General features: G+C 44.7%; 2 protein-coding genes and 2 long non-coding RNA genes across 8 annotated transcripts; 2 read left to right on the forward strand and 2 right to left on the reverse strand.

Moving 5' to 3' along the window:
• Nucleotides 1-436: 436 nt before the first annotated feature.
• On the forward strand, nucleotides 437-4297 carry LOC130528184 (5-hydroxytryptamine receptor 3A-like). Of its 2 annotated transcripts, XM_057037228.1 has the most exons (9): nucleotides 446-660; nucleotides 845-1005; nucleotides 1086-1130; nucleotides 1270-1376; nucleotides 1473-1642; nucleotides 1718-1878; nucleotides 2302-2512; nucleotides 2959-3174; nucleotides 3347-4297. In XM_057037228.1, the coding sequence occupies exons 1-9, from the start codon at nucleotides 612-614 to the stop codon at nucleotides 3655-3657; spliced, it is 1431 nt and encodes a 476-aa protein (XP_056893208.1). In that variant the 5' UTR covers nucleotides 446-611; the 3' UTR covers nucleotides 3658-4297. The 2 variants fall into 2 exon arrangements, with proteins under 2 accessions (XP_056893209.1, XP_056893208.1); XM_057037229.1 differs by lacking the exon at nucleotides 1086-1130 and having other exon boundaries at nucleotides 437-660.
• On the reverse strand, nucleotides 4097-18151 carry rubcn (rubicon autophagy regulator). 3 transcript variants are annotated; one of them, XM_057037221.1, is made up of 22 exons: nucleotides 17897-18151; nucleotides 16640-16793; nucleotides 16300-16383; nucleotides 15524-15683; nucleotides 15289-15395; nucleotides 14984-15209; nucleotides 13912-14331; nucleotides 13429-13473; nucleotides 12869-12961; nucleotides 12595-12710; nucleotides 12322-12517; nucleotides 12126-12233; nucleotides 11510-11584; nucleotides 10384-10444; nucleotides 10045-10177; nucleotides 9292-9437; nucleotides 8924-8988; nucleotides 8501-8739; nucleotides 8322-8383; nucleotides 8084-8237; nucleotides 7787-7880; nucleotides 4097-5770 (listed from the first exon to the last, which is right to left on the reverse strand). In XM_057037221.1, exons 1-22 carry the CDS (start codon nucleotides 17932-17934, stop codon nucleotides 5634-5636), a joined length of 2913 nt encoding a protein of 970 aa, XP_056893201.1. In that variant the 5' UTR covers nucleotides 17935-18151; the 3' UTR covers nucleotides 4097-5633. The 3 variants fall into 3 exon arrangements, with proteins under 3 accessions (XP_056893201.1, XP_056893203.1, XP_056893202.1); XM_057037223.1 differs by lacking the exon at nucleotides 11510-11584 and having other exon boundaries at nucleotides 17897-18124; XM_057037222.1 differs by lacking the exon at nucleotides 13429-13473 and having other exon boundaries at nucleotides 17897-18123.
• An 814-nt stretch (nucleotides 18152-18965) lies between these two features.
• Nucleotides 18966-19783, reverse strand: LOC130528188 (uncharacterized). 2 transcript variants are annotated; one of them, XR_008951229.1, is made up of 3 exons: nucleotides 19662-19783; nucleotides 19207-19378; nucleotides 18966-19133 (listed from the first exon to the last, which is right to left on the reverse strand). It is a non-coding gene; the product is annotated as an uncharacterized LOC130528188 (long non-coding RNA). The 2 variants fall into 2 exon arrangements; XR_008951228.1 differs by lacking the exon at nucleotides 19662-19783 and having other exon boundaries at nucleotides 19207-19631.
• Nucleotides 19784-19917: 134 nt separating this feature from the next.
• Nucleotides 19918-22479, forward strand: LOC130528189 (uncharacterized). The gene is made up of 2 exons (XR_008951230.1): nucleotides 19918-20294; nucleotides 20386-22479. It is a non-coding gene; the product is annotated as an uncharacterized LOC130528189 (long non-coding RNA).
• Nucleotides 22480-22678: the final 199 nt, after the last annotated feature.

The raw sequence follows: 22678 nt of genomic DNA on the forward strand, positions 1-22678 counted from the left end.
CTGACTCTCCAGATGTGAATTAAAGGCAGAATTGTGTTTTTAGAGTTGTTCACGTCTGCCTGAGTGGCTTATATTTGGTTACACTGCCATTTGAAAAATAAAGAGAATTGTGACAATAAAAATTGTTTTATAATAGTGCACATTTGCATGTAACTTTTCTGGTTAAAAAAACATCAGAAGGATCTACTGGCCCCCGGGCATCTTCACGTTATCAAATCTGGCCCTCTTTGCAAAAAGTTTGGACACCCCTGTTTTAAGGTTTAGGGTTAGGCTTAGTGAAGCCTTATTGCAAAAATGACACCTTTTCATCTGAGGATGTGGCTGTGATGATGGGACGACTATCGAAGTCTCACCATGGTATGAAAATGTTGTTCTAACATTTGTTTACAGTTTTGAATCTGCCTCAGAATTCACAAGATTGATTTAGTCTAATGCAGGGTTGGACCATTCAAAGCAAATAAGACATGGAGAAGATTCTCAGAGGATAGTCAATATTAGCCAGTGAGGCGTAACAGACATCATCATAAAACTTTTCATTTCTCTGGTGTCCTTTCTGATGAGCTTTCAGCTTACGGTGTCCTGAAATGTGATTAAGAACTGAACCAAGACCAATGATGACCAAAGGACAATTCAGATTTTTCTGTTTCATGCTGATCCAGGGTGAGTGAGATGGTATTTTTTTTATCAAAGTAGAAGGTCAAAAATATATTATTTTAGGACACACGGAGATTGAAGCTTCTGACGTTAACTGTAAAATACTGGTTGATAAATGGCTTTAAACCTGCCTGAGCATAATTATTGTACAATAAAAGTTATCTCCCATATTTCTGATCCTGCTCCTCAGGTTATGGTGCCATGCTGAACTGCACCAGCCCGACCCCCAGATCTCTGGTTGCGGCCCTGGAAAAAGATCTGTTTCCGTACCGTCAGGTCCGTCCCGTGAAGGACTTTTCATCTCCGCTCAACATCACCTTGGATATAACTGTGGTGGGAGTTTTGGGAGTGGTGAGTCCTCACACTGGCCTTCACTTTATTCTTATAAGACAGCTGTTGCTCTGACTATTTATCGATTGCTTCCCTCACAGGACCCAATATCCCAAACCCTGACCATGCTTATCTGGCAGGTTCTGGTAGGTTTTCAGTGATAAATCCCTTTACAGGATCAACCAGCTTTATAGCTTACCTTATCTAATGTGCTTCCTTCTGTTATATAGTTTCTGCACGTGACATGTTTTACATGATTTATCTTTCTGCTATTGCTTGATGCAGGAATGGGATATTGACGGACTGAGCTGGGATGTGCAAGAATGTGGAACTGAAAAAGTTTCTGTGCTTCGTGAGAGTATTTGGGTCCCAGATGTGCACATTGCAGAGTTGTAGGTTACAAAAACGATTGGTTGTTTTTGTGTTGTTACTAATTAATATTGGAATTCTTTTCCCATTAATTCCCTCAATTTCTGTTTTTTCCCCAGCATGGAAGAGAACAAATCTCCAGAAACTCCTTATGTGTACTTAAACAACACGGGTGGTGTATTCGATGACAGACCCATCAGGGTGGTCAGCTCCTGCAAACTAGACATCTACACTTTTCCCTTCGACATCCAAAATTGCACTCTGACCTTTGGGTCCTATGTGCATTTCGGTGAAACTTCATGAATATATCAGAAGGTCTGAGCTTTGTTGTTAATTCTAATCATTGATATCTTTGTTTTTAAAGCTTCAGATATCAGAATGAGCCAAGGCTCAACAGCTGAGGACATCCTGCAGGAGTCCAGAGAGGTGTTTGAGACAAACGGGGAGTGGGACCTTGCAGATATTGAAATAGCTCCTGTCACCCTCTCGCTGGGCAAAGATGATTACTCGGAGATCAAATATTTTGTAAGTATCTATTGCAGAACATCATCATGGAAAACAATATCCAAGACTGCACACTGATTACATGAAGCTTCATGATGCTCAAACATCCAGTGGGCGTAAGGTTTGGCACCATCTAGTGGAGAGAAGACTTGGACTTGGGATGTCCCAGGCCATCTGTAACCATTTTAATGACTGGGGCTGGATTATAGTCTATAAAAAGGGAGGTGCCAGGACACATTCATAGCTCCCCTTGAGCAAGGTACTGAACCACCCAAATGCTCACATAGGGCCCTGCAATGACGCCTTAAGGGCTGTACCCTGCCCTACCCATGCAGCTGCAATAGGCTCCTGCTGCCTCCCAAGACCCTGGTAGGGATAAAACGGTCAAGAAAAGACCTATTTATGGCGACTAAGTTGACTAAAGTGTGTCTCTTCCACCAAAAGCTCATCCTGAGGCGTAAACCCATCAACTATGTGGTGAACCTGCTGATCCCCAGCTGCTTCCTCGTCACAATCGACATCTTTAGCTTCATGTTGCCCCCCCACAGTGTTGACCGCTCCTCCTTCAAGATGACCCTCATCCTGGGTTATACCGTCTTCCTGCTCATCATGAACGACCTGCTGCCCGTCACCGGGAACCAGACGCCTCTGATCAGTGAGTTTTTAACAGTTTTAATGGAAAACCTTTAAGTTTATCATGTAGTGATGAGGGAGCCAGTCTTAAAACCTCTCTGGTTTGATGAACACCTTCTCCTTCCACAAACAGAAAATAGTTGATGTATGCAGAGGGAGATGGCTTCCGGCATCAATCAAACAAACAAACCAAAAAAAAACACAGAATGTTCACAGCAATGGTTACACCTGTCCTTCAGGGGACAGAGCGTCAGGTTGTTACCGGGGCCGGGTAGGGTCAGAGTTCAGGGGGTGGACTGCTCCAAAAGAGCTCCAACAGGGGGTCCAGCAATTTTAGAACAAATAAAGGTGGAGACGGTGAACACACTCTTGATGGAAGGATAATGAAAGGGTGTGTAATGTGTCTTCTCACCTGTCTCTCATTCTCTCTGGAGAATGTTACAGATTGTCCACCCTTGTCTCTTACAGACGTCTTCTTCTCTGTCAGCCTGGCTCTGATGGTGGCCAGCCTGCTGGAGACTGTTATAATCACTCATATCCAGTTAAGTTCCTCCCACGGTGCCATCCCCGACTGGCTCAGGACCCTGGTGCTACAGTATGTGGCCATCTTGGTTTGTCTCCCTCCATTAAAGAAGAAGAGGGCAGTCACTGTCTTCCTCAACCCATCAGCTACTGGCACAGGAGGTAAATTCTTATTATTCACAAAGACAGTGAAGAGGATTGCATCTGTCCCTGATGGACTCATTCTGTGGGTGTGTAAAACATTTGAGCAGCTGAACTCTTTTTTAACATATAGTTTCATAAGTATTACAATAAACGTCTTCACATTCAAACAGGCTGATGTTTGTTTTCTTAGTCTCAGAACCAGCTTCGTCTGTTGCCGGCGTCGTCTCTGTCAGAGGCCCTCAGGAACTGTCAGACGCTTCTCCTGCGGAAAAGACGACCCAGGACTCAGTTTTGGAGGAACTGAGGAAGCTGAGCCGACATCTCGCCGCCATCCGCGTCCAGGTGGACAAACACTTCCAGGGGAACCACTCGATGCAGGAACGGGAGATGATCGGGAGGGTGGTAGACCGTTTCCTCTTTGGTCTTTACATCATCTTCATCACAGTCACCTTCATCACCATCACTGCCATCTGGATCTGGAATAATTCATATGCAGCTTGAGTTGGGCATTTATCTAATGTTGACACTAACAGTCCCGGTCAAACAATTACACAAGTTTACAAAAACACAAGATCACTACTAATAATAACAGTAATATGAGATTTTACAATTTACTCCAGCCAAAATATTTTTGGGTATTTGTTTGTATGGGATTGTATAAATAGTAATTTATATATTCCTAACATGTGTTAAATGCCACATTTATACCAAAGTGTAGTGCAGTTAGATGTCCACCAGGTGAAGCCATGAGATGACCCTCTACCTGGCGTGTTCATGTTAAATTTTTGACATTATGGATATTTTGTTAAGGTGCTCTAAAAATTTGTAAAAATTTAAGTCGTACCATCTGAAGGATGCTTTTGGATCTTATTTTTCATACAAATTAAGATTATTACCTTATAATACCTTCCCAGGCAATACACAAAAAACAAACAAACCATTAACAGTCTTGCCAGTCTTTTATTGTCAACATAACTCGAAAAAAGGCAAATCAACACAAAAATGACCACAATAATTCGCATTTGTTACAATAAAAACTGTAGTGCACCTGACACCTTCACACACCTCTGGCTTCAAGGCGGCCCTGCAGACTCGAGATGTGTCACTTCATTCAGTGTGTCATTTAAAAGCAGCTGCTTAATCTTAAGACAAGAGTGAAGTTTGCTCTTTTTTTATTGTTTCTCACACGAACAATCCTGTCCCACTGGCGAGTTGCGTGATTTAACTGATTGTCGGGTGTTCCTGGAGGAATTCATGTACGAATGTTGCCATTAATTAGGAATTAAAATGTTCTTGTATGCTGGATGGGGTAAGGGGCTGGGGGGGGTATACACTATATAAAGATGGAGATTAACAGAAATAGAAGAAAATGGAAGCTATGGCTGATGGATGGCTTCAGTTTTGGACGCAACGTTTAAGTTTTAAAGACTTGACGTCTCGGTAAAGAGCTGAAATATTTCAGCGGGAAACATGCTAGAAGCATCCGGAAGAGTGTTGGCGACTCCACTCAACCACAGCAGATGAGTGCAATTAGCTGCCTACGACATCCGAGGAGACAAGTGCAGTCGAGGCCGTGCAGACCATCCAGTAGTTACACATGTGAATGCACGCACGCGCGCGCACACACACCTAAAATAACCTAAAAGCTCAATCATTTTAGGATTATTATAGATTTGTTAAAAACATTATGTATTTTCTAAGTTAAAGTTATCAAGTTAAAGCACTTAAATGTTTCGCAGATCCAAAAAGTTTACTTGGCTTTTGCTTTTTGTTTTTTTAAAGGAGCTCTTGTCATTAAAAAGATTAAAAGCTAAAGCACTTGACAAAAGCTGCAATAGTTGGTAGAGTAAATTTATATAACTTGATATAACTGTGATTAAATATTTACTCAACTCTTAAATACATTAGTTTGACCACAGCTGTAAAAATGAGGATCGTTGTCATTCAAGCATCTGTTGATTTTCAGGAGGATAAATAGCTTTAGTCCCTCACCTGCTGCGACATTTCATATAAAAGTTTTCAACAAGAATTGGGATTTACCTCAGCGACGCCACCAGGTGTCGCCGCTTCACGAAACTCGTTGCCACATCAAAAGGTATGACAGGAAATACAATTTAATAGATTCTGAGAATTAAATACCGACTGATACGGAAAATATGTTACATTAGAGAAAATCTTTTTAAAAAGTAGACATCTTTAATAAATCTTCCAAAAGAACGCAGGCTAAAAATGGCTGGTCAGAGTAAAGTGCATGTTGTGTGAGGGTCACTGAATGCATCTCAGACATCTACAGAATCAGGACACACAGAAAAACCTGATGTGGGACCAGCTGCACAATCGGCACTGCAATGACATCATAAAATCTAGATGTAGCTAATAATTCCTCCCTGAAATAGCCGGAACAGAAAAGGAGGTGCTCAGTCTCTACAATCATGTTGTGCTCTTCTTCCAGACCCTGCTTTGTTTCCATACCGGCGTTACGTTCCTCCACCCTCATCTTCCTGCTCCTCCATGTTCTTCCGCGTCATCCTCTCCCTCCGCTCTGCCAGCCGCTGGCATCGGGGGCAGTCTTTCCCTGCTCGGAAGCAGCTGCGATGGTAGCACGCGTGGCATTCTGGAGGGTGAAAGGCAGAAAGCAAGGTCACAACAGTCACTGGTGCATCTGCTCATGAGACTCAGCGGAGGAGGAGATGGGAAAACAAACAAGCCTGCCGCAGCGTTCACAAACTTTAACCAGTTTAACCAGTTTGCCAGCAACCCGTTGACGGCACAGCCAATCACAAAGAGGCCCAGGGGAGGCCGGGAGAGGTGGAGAGTATAAAAGCTTGGGAGACAGAGCGTCGGGAGGCAGGAGGACAGGAGGCGAAGCAAGAAGCTAATATCCCTGAAACACTGGCGGAACCCAACCCTAAACCGGTTTAGACCTGTTCTGACCCAATCCAGGAACAGACCTGTCCCAGATGATTCACTCTTTGTTGAAAATAAAAGGACAAAATGAAAGGAAAATTCTATAAAGGTGTTTATTCAACATTCACATAAAGCTTAAATAAAGGCAGGTAGAGGACTAAACGAATCAATGACACGTTCACTCGCTCACATCTCTGGTGAGGCACCTTTGAATAAGAAAGAAAATAAATTAACAGCAGAACGTTTCCACCTTACATTTCTGTGGAAAACTACCCTGATGAGCCACTCTGAAGGAAACGGATAAGATGAAATGTAAATGCGCGTGAGCAGCAAACAACCTGCGTCCTCCCTGCAGCCTGGAGGAGGAACACAGAAAACCCTCAGGCGGCCGCAGCAGCGCGCACACCAAGGCCTTCAAAGCCTTCCAGCACTAAAGACCCGCAAATAACATCCAAAGTCCACCAAAGAGAGGACACAGCCACACCCCTGCAGCGCGAGGAACAGCTCAGAGATCAGTTCACAGCAGCAGAGAGGCTCTGGAAAGCCATAGGCAGAAGAGGAAAAGCTAATAAACGGCTTCTCCCACATTGGGTCTGTTCTTCTTTGTCTTTGAACCAGGAGAACAATTCTGGAGACATTTGGAGCCCAACATCAGGTGGGTTCCGCAGGATGGCAGGTGGCAATAATCACTGTTCCAAATACTGTCAGTTCCACCCGTCCTGAACCTGCCTGCCCACGACCTTTGACCTTTATCCCTCCTCGGTCTGAAGCGCTGTGTGGCTCTGGCCGCCCTCGTCCCCTCCGCTGCTCTCACTGCCTCCAGCGTCTCTTCCTGTGCTCTCCCCACCCTCTGCTTTGTTCTCTCTCTCCATCAGATCCCTGATCTTCCTGTCCCTGGTTATTCTTCTGGCCCTCCGAGTTTTACGGCCTCTCCAGGTTTTTCGGGTAACGATGGTTGCCTCGCCCTCCTCCGCCCCTCTCTCTGTCTTGCCATCACTCTCTCCACTTCTGTCCTCCTCCTCCTCCTCTGTCCTTCCTCTGGATAAAACAGCAGACATCTTTTGAGCTCTGAACAGTTTGAGGACAGAGAGATTCTCTTCGCTGGATCTTTCTGTTTCGGCTGATTTGTCCGACACTTTAACGTCCTCGGCCAGTTCCCTCCCCTCTTTGTCCTCCTTCTCCTCCTCTATTCCTTCGTCCTTTCTGTTCCTTTTTGGAAAAACCGTTAACTTGGGAATGTTCCATAAGTGCTTCCTCTCTTGTGCCGTTTCTTCTGGACTCTCCATGCTTTCACTGTCGCTGTCTCCTTTACCGAAGCTCTTCTTCAGTCTGTCGATGTGAAGCGTCTTCAACAGGTTGGCCTCCCTCCGTACCCTTCGCTCCCCCAGCATGGCCCCTAGTTTTCTGTAAGCCTTCCTGCGATACCCACCTCCTCCCTCATCTCCTCCTTTCTCCTGCGTCTCTCCCCCGACCTCCAGTTCTCCCCCTCCTGCCTCCTCCTGCTCCTCCACATCACCTTTACTCCCATCAGTGGAGACCTGATACGGCCCCCTACTCTTGCAGTCATCTGAAGCCTCCTCCCCTCCCTCCCCCTCTCTCATGTCTCGCAAGAGGACATTTGACAGCCTGCGAGGTTTCCAGTCTCTCCAGATATGTGGGAGGGAGGGACGGGGAACGGGGCTTCTGGGGCCAACCAGGCCTGCCCCCAGTGGTGCGTGCTCACCTTCACAGCGTTGGCACTTGTGCAGCTGGAAGGGGAAGATGATGTCCTTTTCATTGCCGCAGAACTCACACACAAAGCCTTTAGCCTGGCACAGCTGCAGAATGTTTAAAGAGACATGGTTAAGGCAGGAATGTGGGCGGAGCCACTTATTATACAGGAACCTAACTTTTGTTTTACTACTGCAATAAAAAACCAAAAGACTTAGGAGGAGTTTTGTGGAGATAAGGAGGGCAAACAAAGCTAACGATGCAGATATGATAATAATAGTCCTTCAAAACTGAATTGTTCTGATCTTACCACACAGCCAGCAACATGCATGGTACCAAGTTTAAGCAGCTCTTTCATGCGAGGAACCAGATTGCCGTTGCGCACTGCGTTGAGGTCATTTAGGGAGAAGAGGTGAAGGTCCTCAGTCAGGTGACCGGGCAGGATGTCAAACTTGTCTAGCACTCTACAGAACACACACAGATTTCGATCCATCATTTGAGATGATAGTTTCAAAAGACATGAAGGCACAAACAGGCAGAAATCTTACTCTTTAGCAAAGCGGCAGGTCTTAAAGAGATTCTTCATGTGACACAGCTGCGTCCTAAAAACCTAAACAAGAAGGACATAGAGGAAAACACATCCTTTTAATTCATCATATACTGGGATTCACACAAAAACACAAGTTATTTTCGTAGGGATCGTGCAGTTTTTGTTCCCCAAGCTCACCCTGACGGCCTCCAGAGCTTTGACCTTCTTGTACAGCCCACTGTTGATGTCGCTCAGGTTGAACAGCGGGTCGCCCGCGATCTTGCTCAGCAGATCGCGGGCGAAGTTGCTGATGTAGTACTTGCTGAAGTCCCACTTCCTCAGCACTCTGCCAGGAACGACCGCCTGCGCGTTCTCGTGGCAGCACTGGCAGAAGTAACGGCCCAGGTATTCACAGTAGCGCAGGCGCTTGATGTAATCTGGACAGGAGGACAGGACACTTTTTACGACAGCAAAGGTTACGTTTGCTCACTCAGAAATCTAACTGAAACAGGGAACTGAAATGCAAATATTCAGGGTCTGGTTCTTGTTTGGCTGATGGAATTAAATTCAAACACATATGCTGAAATGAAGGGATTATCTTTAAGGCTTTGGTAGTCATACCTGGGTCAATGCGGGTGCCACAGCCAGCGCAGCGGTAATTCTGCTTAGCAACAACTATTTTCCTCCTAATGGGCAGAGTCAGCTTGTCAGAACCATTGATCAAGTAGTAAATTTAAATGCAGGTTTGTTTTTTTCATCTGGGTTTTCACCATGACTGAAGTGTTGCCAATTTCTTTATTTTACAGAAACATAACTTTGAAACAAACAAAAAAACGCCCTTAAATATTTAATGGCAGCTCCTGTTCTAGATAACAAGCAACCTGTGCAGGCGTCATAAAAACCATGAGAACAAAATTGTAAACAGAATAAAACCTCCTGTCACCATGGAGACGGGTTAAAGGTTAAAAATGCTTCCTGCTTTGACTCACTTGGGAGCAGGGTGAATGTTGAAGATGATTTGTGGTCGCGGTGGCGCCCATTCCAGGTTTCCTCGCACTCTAATCCTCAGCTTGTAGATGTCTGCGTGTTCTCCATCATCGGGTGAGATTGGCAGCGAGTCGGGGATGGGCAGCAGCTGCAGGAGAACAGAGCAGACGGGCAAAGCTGCTGTGACTACTCCAGATTAGTGCTGTTATTAAATTGGACTCGTGCCGTTAATAACACACAGCTGGATTACTGTAATCGACTTTACATTGGCCTGGACGCACCTTATTACCTTATTACCTTGTGCAGAATGCAGCCGACCTTCTCCACACTGGGACACACAAACATGAGCATATTCCCCCAGTTTTGTTCTCACTCCTGATTGATTTTTAGATTTTATTGTTGTTGATTGTTTTTAAATCTCTTGATGATTTGTTGTTTTTGTTTCCCTGGCCACCATATCTGTTTCGGGGTAACGGGGAGGATGCTGGAGCCTATCCCAGTTGCATATGTGAAGGATTCACAGCTGAATGTCTCGCCAGCCCTTGACAGTTCAAGCCCCAGACCACCAGCCCCAGGCGGTCTGAGGCTTGAACCGTCAACCTTCCGCTTCTCGACCCAAACCCCTGTTTCCTCTACTGTTCACCCTTTCGTGCAGCATTTGGGTCAGTTCGAGCTGTTTTAAAAGACTTTGTAAAGTTTGAATTTACTACATGGGTTAGTCAAAGTCTGTGCCAAGTAATAGAAAATGCACAAACCTTCTGTGGAGCGTCTTGCTCTGGGACCAGCCACTCGAGCTCTGAGGCGGCAGGAAGCTGCATGCCCTCAAACTGTCTGAGTAAACCCATCGCTACCGACTCAGCCGAGTTAGACTGGAGGAAGGACTTAGATCTGCAAATACACAACAGCTTCAACACTTCAACCTCAACTTTGTGACTTGTCTGAAGGCCTTAAATTAAATGCAGACTGGACTTCATATTGACAAGTTTAATGACCAAAATAGTAAAATTGGATAGCATATTTTACATTTCATACAATTATAGGAATTGTGGGAAAACAACATTTGAGCAGAAGAAGAAACTGCGGCTGCTACTAACATGGAGTCCGAGCTGAGGAAAGACCTGCTGCCAGAGCTAACACTCCGCTTTATGTCTGCATCTGTAAGAAGAAAAAACAAAAGTCCTAAAAGCACTGTAGCTAAAACAACAACAAAGACTTCATCATAAGATGGCCAGTTAGCACTATTGGCTACAGCCCAGCAGCAGTTTAGTGAGGAAGAGAGATGTTAAATCAGACAGAGGTCTCATCACTAAATGTATATTTAAGAACAGGATACGCAGGAGTGGTGTCATGTGGCTGAGCAGCAACAGTTGGGGGTTGGTAAAGCAGGAGAGAGTCTACGTAATCTGCCTGGACTGTAATTCTTTAGTCAAATCAGACAGAGGATTGACCCAGAACTGCAGGCTAGGCTGTACTAAACTAGTGTCCTGTTGCCTGACTTTCCTTTGTGAAGTTTTTTCTATAAACACATCGAGCCCCAGAGACAGGATGAGCTACAGGCGTGTGTTTCCTCAGCTTTCTCTTGTGACAAAGGTTTCAATGTTTCATAGTCCTTGCTTTCCTTTTAAGCAGGGCAGAGTTTGTGAAACTCCTGGCTTTTCTTTTTTACTTTGGCCTCATAAACAAGAAGGAAATGCTGTAGTATCCAGTATATACGTACCACTGCTACCTGTAATTTAGGGTTAGTTCCAGATTATATTGAAATATATGGATGGATGGATGGATGGATGGATGGATGGATGGATGGATGATGGATGGATGGATGGATGGATGGATGGATGGATGGATGGATGGATGGATGGATGGATGGATGGATGGATGGATGTTCTAACTAAATCTGCCACTTGTTTCTTCACTCATCTACACACTATACCAGTAAAACAGGCTGGTCCACAGCAGCACTGAAGCACTTGGGCACCAGTGGAGACATGCTGAGGGTCAGGCTCAACTCAACTGCTGGCTCAACTCCAAACTACCACTAAATCTGAGCTGCTCACCAGAGGATCCGCACAGATGGTAACGCTAGTGCAACAGCAAACCCTTTAGTATGCTATTGTGAACGTATGCCACTGTGTGTGTTGAGGGGAGCTTCTTCTCAGGGTATCACTGCCACAGAACAATTCACATGCATGTATTTAAGGAATCCTGCAAGCCTGCAGATACCTGAGAAGAGAGAGGCCAGTGACAGGGAGAGGCCATTCTGTGACACCGCCAGCAGGGAGTGTCCCTCACATCCATCTGAGAGACAGAAACTAACACTCAGCACCACCATCACCACAAACACAGACATTTTTCAACTCGCCACCGAAATCCAGGCAAACAGTACAACATCCAACACAAATACAGTACTCGCAAGTCATGCAGTTAGGAACACCCGATTCATGACAAAAAAGGTTCAGCGCTGGAAAATTGAGGCAAACACAAAGTAAATGTGACCGAAAATGATTTGACCTCATGAAAACTGACTAAAATAATGCCGAAGCTTTGCCTGGCCCAACAAACCCTCTCAGAACCACTTAAATCTGTGATGTGCTCACTTCCCTGGCAGAAGGATCAATGTAATTAGTAAGAAACGACTCGTTCAATTGGATTAAATGACAGATCTTGTGATTAAAATGAAGGCGGCGTGGTGAGAAGAGTATGAATTATGATCATAAATGCACCCGTTGGACATACAATGACATGTGTCAGAGTGGCTCAAATATGGTTTTAGATATGAGATTTTTTGACATCACGTCCAAACATTTCACATTTCAGTTTCCTCCAGCCCTCTGGATACCTTGCAGTTCGCACTCCTCCACCTCCTCTGCGGAGCCAGAGTCAGACAGGCCGTGGCACGACTCCTGCGAGCTCCTCCTGGAGCCGCCACTATCCGTGGAGTGGAGAACTGCCAGAATTAGAATTAAGGAAATATCACAAAAGAGAACCTTAAGAGAGGCATGGTTTCCTCTAACAGTTATTAAATGGGGCCTCACCGCGCTGAGAGGTTGCGGACGGCAGCATGCGGCTGCGTCGGATCTGTTGCCTCCTCAGGCGAATCTTCTGCTTGAGCTGCTGGATCTCACTGTCGCTGTCTCCCTCCTCCTCACCCTCCTCCTGATGCCGCAGGTTGTACTTCATCAGCTCAATGGCAGCAATGAGGGACTCGGAAATGCTGAAATGGGCGTTCTCCTGCGGAATCCAGAGAAAGACGGCTCAGAACAATGCTGAAGTGCTTTTAAACTGCGCTGGGGTGAACTCAGGCTGACCTTCTCCAGGTCTGCACAGCTGCCAAAGTCCTGCTCTGACAGGTAACTGATGAGACTCTGGCCTTTTGACGGCTTCCTGAACATCCCATCTGACACGCCGCTGCTCGGGGAGCCATCTGCGAGATCACAGTATAAACACAGTGAAAAGAAAACCCCACATTCTTTGGGGCTCAGTCGGCACCATCACAACTTTATATCAAGGAAGGGAAATATCAGCTCCATTTGATAAACTTATTTGGTATTAAACACACATCTATCAGGAGAAAACACTCACAAGATTCCATGTAGAGGGAACTGGGGGTGCTGCCATCACTGCGCTGGGGTGAGAAAGGACTGTAGTCCACTATACCTTCATCTCCTGCCGATTCTATTTAAAAGAAATCACAGCCGCTGAAGTAAACCCTGAATCACACTTTGACATCTTTCATTTGCTCCAAATATCCTCATTTGTTTCCAAAGCAAGTTACATGCTGTCTGATTTAACTGGCACCACTGCGTCGATATGATATAAAGTTATGTAAATGTTAAACACTGTCGCTTTACCACTCATAAAACATCAAAACAATACAGCGATGCCATAAGATACCAATAATCTGAAAATACTGAAAACATCACGTTCACACACAAAAAGATATACTGAATAAAATGCAGGGGATTGATGAGAAATATGCACGTGGCAGCTTTGTTGGGTGAAGCTGACCAACGACAAACAAACAAAGAAAAGAAACCATGAGCTGAAGGTAAGACTGTAAATGAGAGGGGGGAGAGAACGGTTTTCTGCATGCAGGGGGAAAACAGAGGTGAGGGGTCATGATGGAGAACCGCGCGGCCAACCTGCGACAGGGTCCTCTATTATTATGGTGATTTTTCGGGGGCCCTCTGCTTTGCACCAACAGTAAAAACAGAGCAGAGAGAAAATACAGAAGGAAAGTTATCACTCGCTGAGAGAAAACAGTGAGCAGACAGAGCAGAGTTATTTTACAAAGGCTGAGAGGCTTCAGGCTGCTTCAAAGTGCACACTGTGCAAAGAGAAAATAAGAAATAAGCTGTTTCCATCCTCTGCAGGAAGTGAAAGTTTCACACCATATTACTCAAATCCCAGGAATTTGTTAAAAGAAAAATCAGCAAAACAAAACAGCCCAAATCAGCCAAATTACAAAACTCAATCTATTTGGATCACAGACTATCCAAATAACATCACTGCATCACGTCAGCTGTAAGGTGTCTGTCTAAGGTGAAGATCACAGTGTTAATGCACACATTAGCAACAGAAGGTTGGATAGAGGGGCAGAGGTGAGCGGGTCAACATTTGCTTACCACTTCTGGGCTTTTTATTGATACCCGTGTCAGAGAAGGAGCGTGTGTGACCTCGCGTCCCCCATCCAGGCCCCTTCTGGCCTTCCGAAAACGATGACCGTCTCTGTGCATGAAGAGCCCTGGACCCCTGTTGCTGGGACCGGTCCTGGGGCTCACTTTGGTCACTGCTGTGGGTGGAGCTTCGGGAGATGCGGCGACTGCCTAAATTACCAATGGCGAGGTACTCTGGCCCGTCATCATAGTCCCCATCACCCGAGTCCCCGGGATCAGGCTGAGGAGACTGATGAGAGTGACATTCTGTGAAGGAGATGCAAGGAACAGAGGTGGGGCCGGGAGGGGGCGTCACTCTTCGCTCATGCTCCTCTGGGCTGGCCACACACACCCAGGGGTCTCCCAGGTGGCTGGCTGGACAGGTAGGGTCTGTCAAAACAATATGAAGAAGTGAAGTCAGGTGAGCAGAAATTACACTTAGAGGCCAACTTCTCTTTCCTGTTTGTGTACCTAGAGCTCAGGAGAAAAGATAACGAAGCAGTTTTTATTTAAAAGACAAGAAATGTTCTCAAATGTGTTAATAAGCACAATGGTTTTCTCCCTCACAGCAGGCACAGCCCGCTGGGGACACCGAGGCTGCATCGCCACATTCTTCAATACCCATCTGTGCCTACAGACAATCAGGCCTCTGTGCATGTGTCGGGGCATTCAAATACCAGCTGTGTTTCCACCATCGTACCATTTCCTCTAGCCCAACCCCCACCACCAACGACAGAAATCACCACGTTGTCTTATCTACATGTACTCAGTGTGAAATCTTCAAATCCTCATCAACTGTAAATACACACAACTTCACGGGAGGTCAACTATCTGCACGGTGACCTTTGACCTTGCACTAGTACTGCTCTATAACGTATATATAGCACAACAGTTTCTGTTAGGCTTTCTTCTTCACGTCACTGTAAAAAATTCTAATGCATCTATTGACACAACCCCCACTTTTTAGCAATAGAGCAGGAAGCGACGGAGGAAGCAGGCATTTAACTGAATTTTCTAAAACTTCCCCACATCAGTTCCTCACTTGTGCTAATGCTGTTATGAGATCCAACTCCAGTGCTGTTCCTAGAGTCGTGGTTGCTGCAGACTGCTTCTTGCAGGGAGCAGTTGGACATGGTCAGCCTGCGATTGAGATGTTCCCCTCGGATAACTGGGTCAGAGTTCCTCCAGGCCCCGCCAGCCCCTGGCAACACACACAGACTCTGGCTCTTCAGCAGGCCCAGAACTGGTGGGCTCTTCAATGGGGACAGCTGGCAAGCGAGAAAAGAAAGTTAGAAGTGAAATACAGACAGATGTGGATTAGTCATCAAGTTATTTTACTAGACCTACTCCAACAGTGTCCACTTGAGCCAGCAGTTTTGGGTTATTTTGCTCCACAGCTTCCAGACACTGGAACATGGCAATCACATGAGGCTCACTAAGCAGAAATGCATCATCTGAAAGGCAGATGTGGGTAGAAATAGTAAAGATGAAGGACAACATGTGGGATATTAGGAGAAATTAAGTCAATCTGAAGAGCAATTGGGACTTCTTTATTACACTGGAGCCTAAGAGCGAGACTCACCGTTGTAATATTTGCGTGTGTGCTCCAGATGCCGGAGCAAAGGCCGGAGCTGAGCTGACAGCATGTGGACCTGTAAGCTGTGGAGCAGCCAGCGCTCGGCTTTGTAACTTTCCCCGGCAACCTTCATGCCACTGCTGCGTACCGGCTCCAGGTGACTGAACTGAAAAGAGCAAACAAGATTAGAGAGGAAGTCCAAAGGTGTGAACAACAGGTAATGGCTGGCTGAGTATGAATGTGTAGTTACGTTTATTTCAAACATAAAGTTTGACGTTGCTGTTATTCAGTACGACTTAAAGTGTCAAAAATCAAATGTGTTAAAAGAAGGGTGATAACAGGCTATACGCCAAAGGTGGAACGAGGAAAGAGAGAAGCCAAATCAGCAAATAACTTACACACAGAATCCAATGTATTGCAAACACAAACCCTTGTCATATGACAGCTACTGCATTGCATCATGGCTGAGCACATTCTTGCTCCGGGTAACGAATATAAATAAACTTCAAGAATACAGTGCTTTTGTTGCACAGCTCAGCTGAAAACAAGTGAATGTCAACATTTCAGACTTATTGATGGACTTAGACTTATCTATATGACCAGCACAGTTAGATTAACACAAAGATAAATATAAACAGGGACTTTTCCAAAACACCATGCACCAAAATCCTATCGCATGTGAACCGTGTAGCTTACAAAAAGTAGATCTTTCATAAATCTATTTCTTTTGGCTGTGGTTTCATCTAATGCACATAAAGCCAGATCAGTCGATCTGAGCGTACCTGTTCCACATGTGAGGCGAGATGTGGGCTAATGTATCGGACACACCACACAAACGGCCAATAGTCTCTTTGCTTGTAGTACACCTGTGTCACATAAACAGCAGTTAAAGATATCACCAACAATTCTGAGAACATACATCAAGAGCAGATATAACTTCTAGAAAGTCCACTGACGAATCTAGATTCGCAACATGTGAGTCAGAAATTCCAATATTAAGTTTTTAGAAAGCTCTACACAAAATACCACCAGGTCTCATCAAACGGCGTGAGTGGTTATTAACTGTGTAATGACAAAAAGTTAGACAAAAAAGATAGTGAATGCTGTCAGTCAGAGCTTCACCTGTTCATTCTTCAGGCCATTGCTTAAGATGTTGTTCAAGTCTTTGTGCAGACGCTGCAGCCCACCATAACGTGACCACACATTAGGGTTATTGGTGGACACAAGACCCTCCACTGTGGTCTTCAGGCTGGACAGCAGCTTCCAGTGTTCCTTCCTGGAAAGAGAAGCGAGGATCAGAAAAACAGTGAGGCCAGCAAAAGGGAGAGCATTTAGGAATGAGGAAGGAGATAAAGAAGTGCTGATGGTAGCAATTTTGTGATTAAAACCATTAGTCACAAAACAAAAACCAAAAGTTGGAATTAAAAAGTGATTTTTCAGCATTTAACATAAACTTTTCCCAAGACTTTAACATGTAACATGCTGATAAATAAGATTAATCAATAGAATTATAGGATAAAGCAGAGATCCTGTGATAATAGTTTTTAAAATCCCCAATGCCTTGAAGCAGCAAAATAACTTTAAGTCTGTCTATGTTTGGCATCAGTATTCTATAGCAATACCACAAGTTTGGCTGCGTATGTAGGCAAATTATGCACCAGGAAAAATAGTTAAATGTCAGTTAAATGTATTTTCAATTGTGAGTGCTAGTGTCTTAAGGCGTGTCACGGAACTCGTAAAAGGCTCATAAATAATGCCTCAAATTTCCCACGTTTAAAAAAATGACACTGATAATGACACAACTTTTATGTAGTAAAACACTGTTTAGTGTGAAAGGTCAAAATAGATATGATATCCTACTGCGCACCAACATTAATGCAATTGCTCAATGCTTCCTATTCTAAAAACCACAGTTCTGGTATAATCAAATTGTTCTAAATGTGTAATAATCTTCTGTAAAACACGGAAAAGTGAACCAAATCACCGAGACAGAAACTGCTCGAAGGCGACAATTGATGCAGCTTGAGTATCGATAGACACATTCACAGCACTCGACAACTTAAAAAGCAACTTTGGTCATATAACTGAACTTAAACCAATTAATCAAGCGATTATAATTTACTTTTAGAGTATTCAACAAATCTTGAAAACAGAATGTTTTTTCCAAAACTGTCATTCCATGACAGGTAGAGTTAGCCTAGGCTAGCATTGCTGCGATTGCTACTGCGTCTTCACCGTTCAAATTTCTCTTCTGGAAAGTCTCTCGGACTAAAATAATCCGCGTTGTTACAACGTTCTTGGTAATTATTTTTATAGCATCTCAGGAAAATTTCGCAAAAGTCAGGTTAGCCGGGTACGTTAGCCACAGCTGTCACTTACCTGCGCTCCTCCGCCTCTCCCTCCGCGGAGATCTCCATGTCATCTGGGCGGAATCGTGCGTCATATACAGCTGCCAGCTTAATCGACCTCTTGCTTGTCGTTATTTAATAACGTTAAAGCCGTTTTTCTGTTCCAGGGCGGTATAAAACAAGCACTCGGTCTTATAGCCGAGCCTGAGAGGTCTGCCCTGTCAACCCGTGTGAATCAAAACAGTAAAGGCCCCGGCAGTGGGCGGCGCCGCGCGGAGGCGTTGCCCTTCTTCTTTAGTTAAAGGAGTCCAGTTGGTCGCTACTGCCACCTACTGGAGATACTAACGTATTGCGTTTGTCTTACGTCCTAAGAAAAACAAAAACATTTAGTTTCTTTAAAAAAAATAACAAATATATATGTATAAATAGCTTTGACATTAGACATTAGATTTGATTTGGCTCGATAACTTTTATTTTAAACATGTGAAAGTGAAAAAACTTAAGACACTCAAAATCGCCCCCTGGATTCTTTTATGTTAAATTTATACTCAGTAACTTTTTCACGGTTACGTGATCAACAAGATGTTAATAAAAATGGACTTTCACCATCAAAGTTGCTCTTGCTGTTGTGTCTAATCAGTAGCTGCTGTAAATCACACACATCTTATCCTAATAGCTGTATAAAAATATTTAAAAAAAAGAGACATATGTAGAGGCAAATCAACCGTTAACTAAATTACAGTGTAGAGACATGAATATTTGACTTCTTTTAATGTGTAAGAAAAATAATAATCTGTAATCAGAATTAAATATGATTTAAAGCATTAAATGTGTTTACAACAAACAGGAGAGCAATAATACCATTTGGCTATTTACATTGAAGCCAAATAAAGCTTCCATAACAAGTTTCCAAATTGTAACAGACATTATATAAATAAAGATTGTTTGATTGATGGATTGATTTTAACTTAAAGGAGCACGGTGGGACATCTAGTGGTGAGAGTTTGTATTGCACGAACTGTCCATAGACTGTAGTTGATAACTTATTTGTTAGGGTTTAGGGTTTTTCCAGGACCCGAAAGCAAGCAAAAACGCAGTGGTAAAAGTTCAACAACCAAGGCTTTATTCAAAAGATCACATTGGCAGTCCTCCTGGACCGCAGGGAAGCACTCGCCCATTCTCCCGGGGCGCACAGAGAGCTCCAGCGTTTAGCCAACACGGGAGTCCGGTCCTGCGCGTTCTCCAGTCCAGCAGGGCGGTGTGGGGACCTCGAACGAGCAGGGAGAAGCGTATCAACGAGTTGTACACGACCAATGATGAGGAAACAAGAGTCAGCTCTACCATGGGGGAAACACCAAAACTCTCCGAAGCTGGTCGACAGGTGCTCCGTCCATAAATAGGTGGCCTGATGAAGCTCGCCGACAGGTGCGCCTGCCCGCAGCGCCAGCTGTTGCCAATATTGGCTCCTCCGCGCCCCCTGCAGGAAGAGCACAGAACCACACGACCCGGAACCCTGGACCCCAACACTTATTATTGCTTCTGCCAGGAGGTTCATGACAGCCAGCATGATAACTTTATTGCTTTGCTAACAGACAGAGGTCATAATAATAATACTAATAATAATATTGATTATCAGATATCAATGATAAGGCTAATGACACTAACAAAGACAACAGTAACAAGATTCTAACAAATAACCAACAAGTCTAAAGGTCCTTGTATAAATATAGTCAAACTGTACTCCTATAAATACATGTAAAGGCCTCCTCTCGATCAATAGACATAACGGAGATCACCTGCAGGACTGAAATGACGCTTGATCAAAGCTTTCTCTTTTTAAATCCCAAAAGCACCTCCTGACCCCCCCTCACAACAGGCCCAGGCCACGGCACCAGTATGAATCCGTCTGGAGATCCCAGTCAGGCTCAAGCTGACGTGTGTCCGTTCCATCACTTGATGGCAGTAGCGTGTCTTGACTGTGAAGCAGCAAACCTGTAGATTGTTGGGGACGGCTGCTAAATTGAGTAACTGCGCCTGCTTCACACGCACACACGCGAGATCGCCGTGGACATTGCGCAACGCTTCCTTCCCTTGTGTGCTAAGTGACACTGTGTGACACGCAGCTGCGATGACGCCGAGATCACTTGCACATGTCGTGTCGTGCTGGGGTGCAAACGTGTTCTCGTTTCGTTTGGCTTTAATATGGCGACACTCGTTGATGCAGCTCTGGGGCTTTTTCTGTGAGGAAATGAAGCAGGATGCAACATTCTGCGTCTTTACATTAACTAAAGCGGTTGAATAATGCGTGACACTGCCCATAATCTTATATACCGGATCCAGAATGCTGCTGGTTGGAGACTGTGGTTGTCGGTGGTTTATGATGAACGTGGATAGTCGTGTTTCCTATAGAAACCGTTTACCTGGTGCAGGTGAGGCCCGGACATGTTTGAGCAGAATGTCGGTCAAATTGCAACCAGAGGCTGAACTTTTACCCGTCACTCCTGTTTTTCTTTTCTCCAGCAGGAGCGTATTTGCTTGTGGTGGTGTGGAAAACACACAACTGTGAATGAACCGTGAGTCACGGCCGCGGCCTGTTGCAGCACGAAGGCAGGTGATAAATGGGAAGTAGGTAAATGGGAGCTGTCACGTAGACCCACAGTCGGGCCCATCGAGCCGGGCCCAGACCCACAGCCGGGCCCATCGAGCCGGGCCCATCCAGCCGGGCCCAGACCCACAGCCGGGCCCATCGAGCCGGGCCCACTGTCTCCTGGAGACTGTGTGTCGTTTGTGTCTGCTCTTGGGAGCTCGCTTGTAATACAACACAGATAATGTCATTAGCAAGGATTCATAGTATAATTGATTAATCAAATATATATTAAAAAGCCACCTTATTGCGAACCAAAATACCGAGTAAAAGCTATTTAGAAGGATTTATCCCCCTTTAATAGTTGCCAACAGAAAGGCAATTAAATTAGATATAAACTGAAGGAAAAGTAGAATCCCATGGTGACGAGCAGAACAGGAACAGGAAAACAGGCTTCTGAAGGCCGATTTTTGCCAGTGGAAAAGTTTCTGAATCAGTGATTAGAACACTGATGATGATGATGGTGATGGTGAAAGAGCTGTAGGTCAGGTTTTGATCGTACAGGAGTGAGCAAAAGCTCAGCAATGTTACTGGTAGCACTTGTTGAGAGAAGCTTCTGTCACTGTCACAAGTGAGTTCATGTGGGGCAACTGTACGAGAATCTGTTCCTAATCAACCTGTTGCACAATGAAGGGGAAGAGTTTCATAACTTTCAAAGCCTTCCGTGGAAATTCACCACTAAATCGACTTCGTATTAAAAATTGATTCGGAAATCATGCGGAGGCTCTGGTGTCATGCGGAGCAACGAGTTGAACAATTGCTGTTTTTTTTTTTCTCCTTTCCTTCCTCAATGAATGTGTGTTTAACATTTATTTTTTTCTGCCTTTTTTACAGCAGGAACACTTTTTAAACCTCTTGTGGTTGTTTTACTGGACCTGATCAGCTCAAAATATTCCCATTAAAGTGCAGCTGATCTGCTGATTTTGAGTTGATTCCCATAAATCTCCCCGAGACAATGGTAAGAACTTTGAATGGGTGTGAGAGGCATCGTTCTGAGATTCTTCAGTGGTGACATGACGGCAGCGTGCGTCAGCTGGTAAAGAACACAGGTGACAGCCTTTAAGGGCAGGTATGAAGCGAGTGAGGAAAGGCAACAGCTCAGCTCAGAGGAAGTGATCACTTGCAACTTTATTCTGGGTTCCAGTTTATTCGTTTATTGTTTTTACTTCAAACCACTGGTGGTCTCTTGTGTAGGCGAAAAAGCATCCAAGAGAGACGTCCTCGTAATAAAACAGTAATTTATTTCTGACTGAAAACTAAAATCATCTGAACAGCACATTACAAGGGCAAAGACCCCCCCCCCCCCAGGCTCAGTGATCACTTTCATACAGTACACTCGGCATGTACGCAGAATCTCCTTCAAATGAAAGAACAGAAACAAATACGCTCAACAAGAGACAACATAAGCCCATTTCAAAGGAGAAGAAAAAGAAAATCCAGAACCCATCCAGTAACAAAGAAAGATTGTACAGTTACTAAGTATTTTGGTTTGGTTCTAGGCCACGCAGTTGGACGCCGGGTCGCCAGGCAACAGCAGACAGCGGCGCAGGAGGCACAACAAATCTGACAAGCAACCGAGATCCAGCTTTAAAGGTGTGAACAAAGATTCCACCGTTTTCTAACAGGATCGAGGTGGCTGCTTGGTGCCCCCCCCCCCACCCCCCAAGCAAAGGTTGGGGGGGGGGGGGTGGAATTACAAGTGGAGTCTAAATGACATTTGTTTATTACAAAAAAACCTGTAAGGTGACAAAATCTTTCCTCTACAAATGAAATTTAACAGCATTTTGGTGAAAACTCAAAATGGCTCCTTGTCCGACTACAGGTCTCCGCAGACGCCTCCCCTCCAGCTCACTTCAGTTCCTTTCAACCTGGACGATCCTCCGATGGGACTGACGACACTTCCTGCCCCACGTTGTTCCCTTTCACTTTCAGAAATCCTTTAACAAGCATTCAGACTTACAAAAAAATAAGAGTGCTAGATAAAAATATGAGGTACAAAAGTGGTCTGATTATAGATCATGCAGAACATGCAAAACAGGGACCAAATATATATAAAAGGACGGGGGGGGGGGGGGACTGAATGTCATTTAGAATTGGAAAGACTTACACAGCTTTGCATCTTTGGTTCTAAAGTAGGTTTAACCATCTTCACAGCTTTTAACCCCAACC

Source organism: Takifugu flavidus, chromosome 7 (genome assembly GCF_003711565.1).
Source record: "Takifugu flavidus isolate HTHZ2018 chromosome 7, ASM371156v2, whole genome shotgun sequence".
NCBI lineage: Eukaryota > Metazoa > Chordata > Actinopteri > Tetraodontiformes > Tetraodontidae > Takifugu > Takifugu flavidus.